Here is a 7,174-nt window from a genome sequence, read left to right on the forward strand (position 1 = left end):
TTCAAAATCATACCTAAAGTTTAGTTTTCGTTTAATTTTAGTATTCGACTGTTGAAAAATTTTAGTTTTTTTTTTCATTTAATATCCCGTTCAAAATTTAACGTCACATTTTGAAAAAAATAGAAGTTTAGGTATTAAAGCGGGTCAAAATTAATAGTTTAAGTATTAAACGCGTTAAGTTTTTAACGACGGATACTAAAATTAAATGAAAACTAAACGTTAGGTATAATTTTGGAAAATAAAATAAAATTTTAGGTTAGGTCAGGTCGAATATTTTTCAACATAAACCCGAGTTATTACTTTCATTCAATAAATTAGAGATCTAAATGAAAAAGTAATACATAGAGAGTTATTATTTTTGGAGTCGGGTCAGGTTGAATATTTTTCAACCTAAACCCGAGTTCAACCTAACCCAAATATTTTTTTTAAAACAACCTGGACCCAATTTTTTTTTTAAAAACCCCGATCCAATCGAATTAGAATAAATCAAAACTCATCGATATCTAATCTCATGCCCATCCCTAGTCGGAGGAATTAGGACCCGACTCCCATGCGGTGTGCAACAAAACAACGAAAGATTTTCGAATAATTTTACGGTTCAAAAGTTTAATTTAAGATTAACAAATTATGAAAATAAATATAATTAAAAATAAGAAAAAATATAAACATTGCACATTGCACATGTAATTCAACATTTTCAGTTCAACTTAAATGTTACTTTCAAGTGTACCATGCCCCACTCTTGGGCCACAAGAAGGGGTTTGTTGAACGTAGAGGGGTCTCATTTTGGTTTGGCCGAGGTCCCTTGCAGTCCAAGTTTTATGGTCGATGTTTTCCGATGATTTTATCCATTTACTTGCTCAAATCATGACTCTCTTTGCCCACCGTCCTCACTTTCCCCATCACTACTCTTTGACTCGTACATCTATATATAAGATCAATTACACGTATAATATTTAAATTATCAGTTTTAATTTATTTTAATACTTAAATTTTTAAATTTTTTAAAGTCATACTTAAAATTTAGTTTTTATTTCGTTTTAGTGACGCTCTTTATTCCTTCAGCAATATTCATTTTTACAGAGTTCTCTTTTCTTTTTCCATTTGTTCATGAGAGCAAACGGTAATTTACAAGCTCTTGGGATGGTTCAAAACTGAAGTATCGCACGCTGATCACCTCGAACCACGGCTAAGACCTCGCTAATGGAAATACTGCGGCCCGAATCGTTCTTCAGACAGAGCAACGCCGCCCGAGCCATACAATGAACGACCTTCGAATCGTCGTCTTTATCCGCCAATCTCGGATCCACCAGGTGAGTGATCAAGTCGCTTTCGAGCAGTGGCAGCGCCTGCATTAAAAATTAACAGTAGGAAGAGTATCATCAATGGATCATAACACTTCACAATACATCTATATCCTCTGTCACTAAACTTTTTATGCATATGATGCATTGACAAAAACTTGAAAAAAATCGAATAGACATGCATTAGACTCATTTATTCGACAATTACCCGAATTCGGTAATATAATTTATAGTTTGTTGAGTTCTGCTAGATGTCTATAAACTTCCTAGAATCAGCCTCTGCGTATGTATAACATGATAATGCATATGCATTTTCATGGCAAAACTCCTTAAAACAGTAGAAAATGTTGCTTTTGATAGGTTTCCGACTCTTTCGGAAGAAGTCTGGTTCACAAATAGTCGGCCGTAGATCTCTCAACAGATCCGGTATTGTCTTCCCGATCTGTATGCGGTTTTAACCTTAAGATTTTATCTCCGTACCGCACGTTGGGAGCACTTCTTACACCCTGAGAGCTCGAGGTGCTCTCTACACCCCACGTGCGGTACGGAAGACAAAATCCGATTAAAACCGGACACAGAGACACTTCTCCCAAAGGAAAATCCCTCTTAGCATAGGAAACAAGTTGAGCAAACATCTGAATAGATACTACCCCGTGATAACCATAGATTATTCGGAAAAAATGTTGAGCAAACATCTTACCCAGTCTTTTAAGGACTGACCCTCATTTTCATGTGGAAAGCAACCTGCAACTTTTCCAGAAATAAGCTCCACAAGAAACAATCCATAGTCATGTACATCCACATAAACCCTTTTGTCTTCCTCTAGGTTTGGACATCTTCAAACATCAAAAGTGAGGAATTATATCAAATATTTTGAGGGTAAACTACGCATTTAACACTCAAACTATCAGTTTTAGTCCGTTTTAGTACCTAAATTTTTTAAAAATTTAAAACAATACCTAAAGTTTAGTTTTTGTTTCATTTTAGTACCCGTCGTTAAAAACTTTAATTTTTATTTCATTTTTAATCCCTCATTTAAAATTTAACTTAAAGTTTTGAAAAAGTGAATGTTTAGGTTCTAAAACGGACAAAAACTGATAGTTTATGTACTAAACGCGTTAAGTTTTTAACGGCGGGTACTAAAACAAAATGAAAAACTAAACATTAGGTATGATTTTGAAAATTTTGAAAGTTTGGATACTAAAATGGACCAAAACTGATCGTTTAAGTACTAAATGCATAATTTACTCATATTTTGACCTAGCAGATTTTGTAGAAGTTCCAATCTATAAAGAAATTTGCATTAAAATTCAAGCTTGAGTATCATATAAGAAAAGTTCTCTTACTTGCCACTTGAATTCCCATTACATTGAACCTCCTCCTTGTGCCACTTAGCTGTTATGAAATTGCTTAGCTCAATAGGTTAAATAAAACCATAGGAATCAGTCAGTAATTTGCATGCAGATTCTGATACAAAATTGAATTGAGATGAACATAGTTTTGTATCTACTTACCATAGGTGAGTAACCATGAGAATAAACGATGTTAGATGAACAGACCGATTGGTGAACGATTGGCCCGTCGGGACATTCTTCGTGAAGATAGCGCAAGCTGCCACCTATTTCGATGGCGGTGTACCACCTTGCTCTCCAAGTTAGGTTAATCGCAGAAATATCACCTGCAGAAAGAATGTTAAGAATGTGCTCTCTACCTGTGGAATACAAAACTGATACAAGAAAGCCAATAAGTTGAAGGTACCATACATTGCAACTTCATTGCAAAGTTATACAAACACGGATAGTCGGATATGAGTAATCCGTTCGTGCCGCTGCAGCAATATCCGACGATGTTCATGATGTTGCGGTGGCGTACACGGGAGAGGATCGTAAGCATCGACCAAAACCGTTCATCTTCTTGAATAGATTTGACTATAACAGGGGTATTCTCCAATACCCCTTCATAGATTTTAAGATTCCCTTCTTCACAAATGGTATCAGAGAAGCCATTCGTGATCTCTTTGATTTCGTCAAAAGAAAATTCTCGAGGGAAACCGGCTCTATATTGCAATGGATACCAAGATGGACCCCGTGGAGTTTGTAGTATAGGTGACTCCCCTTCCTCGACCGCATTCGGATTCACATGTTCCGGATCATTCAGGGGTTGATCGTCGGGCCAAGTCTCGGCATCAGCTCTTTCGCTACTTACCGGCGAGTGTTCGGGCTTGGGAGCTCTCGATGGCATTAAAGTTGCAACATCTTTTCCTTTCATTACTGCAACATTGCATTCAACATTCCAGTATATGCACATTTTGTACTTCTTCAAGTGGCTGTCAAGAATCAAGAACATCACAGCACTGATCAATATTCAATCCCCTTTTCAGTTCAAGAATTTATATAGGTTAGAATTGTCTGAGCGTCATACTGATAACGTGAAGTTATCGTCTTCGTGTTATCGACACGACGCTCTGAAAAAAAGGCGAAATAGAAGCAATGAAAGAGTAATGCTGTTGCATGTATGAGGAGGCATGGATGGATACCTGTCAAGAACAATCCATCGAGTGTTGGGATTTTGTGCTTCTTTGAGTGTTATTTCTATGGGACAAATCCGTGCTGCAAGTGTGACCTCCAACTTCACCTGATCGACGCAAAGTTTCAGTTTTGTTGGGAAGAAACAAACCTAGTCCCCTAAAAAATTCAAATTTTTATACATTTTAGAAAAATTCTTCTCTACTTTTTTAATATTTTTTTATTCCTTAAAATTTTAGGTAAACTATACATTTAGTACTTAAACTATCAGTTTTGATTCGTTTTAGTACCTAAACTTTCAATATTTTTAAAATCACACCTTACGCTTAGTTTTCATTTTAGTATCTGTTATTAAAAACTTAACGCGTTTAGTACCTAAACTATCAAAAACTAAACTTTAGGTATGATTTTTAAAAAAATTAAAAGTTTAGGTACTAAAATAAATCAAAACTGATAGTTTAAATACTAAACATATAATTTACCCCAAAAATTTTATAAATTCTTCACACCTAACCTAAAACCCTACGTCTTCCCTGTTATTTACCTCGTTTCTTTTACATTTTCGAGTGAATGGTTGAAGGATAGCTTGGTATTGTTCCCTTTTCCTCTCGAGTTCTTCTTCGACGTCTCTGGGTTTCAGTTCTGTATGTCCTGATGAAAACTCCAACTTCTCCACTGCAATTTAACATTCGTCCCAGTTTAGCATGCCTATTATGGACATACATGAAATATTCAAACGATAATTGCCTTTAAAAATTAGGGTAAAATATGTATTTAGTACCTAAATTATCAGTTTTAGTCTGTTTTAGTAACTAAACTTTCAATTTTTTTCCAAAACGTATCTAACATTTAGTTTTCATTTCATTTTAATAATTGTATTTAAAAACTTAACCCAAACTATCATGATAGTTTAGTTTGTTTTAGTATCTAAACTTTCAATTTTTTTCAAAACTTAACATTAAATTTTCAACGAGATATTAAAATTAAAAAAAATAAAGTTTTTAACGGTGAGTACTATAATGAAATAAAAACTAAACTTTAGATATAGTTTTGAAAAAATTAAAAGTTTAAGTACTAAAATAGACTGAAACTAATAGTTTAGATACTGACCACATAATTTACCCAATATTCAAACGATAATTGCCTTTAAAAATTAATTTGGACTGAAATTCATTGTGGCACCGATGATAAAAGAAAATGTCATTACCCGAGTTTGAATAGATTAAAAAATTATATATATTGTTTACAAAATTGAAAGTTTTTGTTTTATTTTAATATACTATTCAAAATTTAACGTTAAGTTTAGAAAACAATTGAAAGTTTAAATACTAAAACGGACTAAAATTGACAATTTAGATACTAAACCCGTTAAAAACAAAAACTTGACGCTGGGTATTAAAATTAAACAAAAATCAAGTATGATTTTGAAAAAAATTAAAAGTTTAGGTACTAAAATAAACAAAAATTAATAATTTAGCTAAATACGTAATTTATCCTAATTTTTTTTATTTAATTCCTTAAAATGTTCATTATTTTTTAAATATTTTTAAGTAAACCTTATGCCATTTTTTTAAAAAATCATCATTAAATCTCTCAAAATAAAAAAATAGTTACATCCTCAATTTTTTGAAAATGTAAAGGTTTTTTTAAACGATTTAAATTAAACCCTTCAAATCTTCAAAAAAAATTGATCATCTAAAATTTTTAGATAGACCCCACATACTCTTTTGCCAATACCTGCAAGGTGAAGCATTTCAACAAACATGTGGAGTTGTAAATAAAGAAGACTCACATATTCCAGAGATGTTAATCCCCATGTTCAACGGGAAGCAATGAGTAGCGTTCTTCTTCCCCATCTCACCCAAAACTCCGATCACGATCACGGTGTCTCTCCGGCGAACACAGTGTTTGAGTGCCCAGTCAAGCGCATCCACCATCCCTTTGTTTCTCTTAGCATCCATCACCACGATCACGCTCTCTCTCGCGTTCGAATCCGTTTGGGACACCATTTTTTCTTAATTCCCTATAGCTTTGTTCTTCTTAGCTTTGAAGTTGTCGAAACGAAAAGCAATGAACGAGATGCTCAGGCCTGGAAGTGAGCGCATTTATAGAAGATGGCCTGAAAATGTCCATCAACGGCGACTTGGACGAGATTGGAATTTTAGGTTAAATCGTCTGCTAACAATGTTTTAGATCAATGGCGTGTTGCTTGTCGATTTATCAAATGATCCAAGAAAGGGTTTTGTTTATGTAATCATGGAGTTGGCGTATTCCTTTTATATATTATAATTATAATTTTGATTAGTGGAGGTTATAACTTATAACCCTTAGGTGCGTTTGGTTCACGGAATGTAAGATTACCAGTGGGAATAAAAGATTACCAGGGAATAGGATTATTGAGAATGTTGTATTTTGTGTTTGGTTGGTTTAGCAGGAATGTAAGATTACCGTGTTTGGTTAAAGGAATAAAAGATTATTCGAATGTATATTTGACCAAATTGTCCTTATTATATATTTGTATAATATTACAAATTATAAAATATTTATATATTTTCTTTAAAAAATTAAATTCATAATATTTATATAATTTTTTTTACAAAATTAAAAATATAAAAAATGTTTAATGAAAGGGTAAATTTTTTTAATCCCTGAATTTCATATAAAATTTTAATTATAGAATTTTTTTTGTAAATCTAAAATAATTTAAGGATAAATTTGTAATTTAACATTCGTAGAATTTTTATTATTCAATGATAGAAGAATGATATTTTTGAAAAAAAATAAAAATTTAAGGACATTTTAGTCCAAAACGCCGGTAATGTTACAATACCTAAGGGAAGGGAGGTAATGACATTCCCGGTAATATACCCCAAAAAATCTACTATTGGTAATAAAACATTACCGGAAATGAGATTTCCGGCCAACCAAACATGAGAATGTGGGATTCTCATCCCATGGGAATCTCACAATCCTTGAACCAAACACCCCCTTAAAAAATACAAAAATTTAGGGCTCAAGTGTCAAAAAGCCTTTAAATTATTGAGGGAAAAAAGTTAATTAAGTCCTTCGTTTTAGGGTAAAGTATACAAATGGTCCCTCAACCATACGATAATATTTTATTGAGTCCCTTGACTATTAAAAATTATAAAATGATCCTTTAACTATAAAGTGTTACTTTGTTGAGTCCCTCGACTATTAAAAGTTACAAAATGGTCACTCGACCAATCATTTTGTTCCAAACTCATCTTTTTTCATTAAAAATGTTGACGACATTCTAAGCTGAACGTTAACCTATTGATTGTGATATGATATAATATGACCCTAAAAATCTCAAACAACTATCAT

At 32.9% G+C, this 7,174-nt stretch overlaps 1 protein-coding gene across 1 annotated transcript; it reads right to left on the reverse strand.

Annotated features, from left to right (window-relative positions):
- Positions 1-1,074: 1,074 nt before the first annotated feature.
- Positions 1,075-5,838, reverse strand: LOC120175499 (serine/threonine-protein kinase CDG1-like). The gene is made up of 8 exons (XM_039182120.1): positions 5,622-5,838; positions 4,374-4,504; positions 3,841-3,938; positions 3,068-3,630; positions 2,819-2,982; positions 2,651-2,718; positions 2,005-2,140; positions 1,075-1,349 (listed from the first exon to the last, which is right to left on the reverse strand). Exons 1-8 carry the CDS (start codon positions 5,836-5,838, stop codon positions 1,149-1,151), a joined length of 1,578 nt encoding a protein of 525 aa, XP_039038051.1. The 3' UTR covers positions 1,075-1,148.
- Positions 5,839-7,174: the final 1,336 nt, after the last annotated feature.

The sequence above is a fragment of the Hibiscus syriacus genome, unplaced genomic scaffold, assembly GCF_006381635.1.
Source record: "Hibiscus syriacus cultivar Baekdansim isolate YM2019G1 unplaced genomic scaffold, ASM638163v2 tig00112206_pilon, whole genome shotgun sequence".
Taxonomy (NCBI): Eukaryota; Viridiplantae; Streptophyta; class Magnoliopsida; order Malvales; family Malvaceae; genus Hibiscus; species Hibiscus syriacus.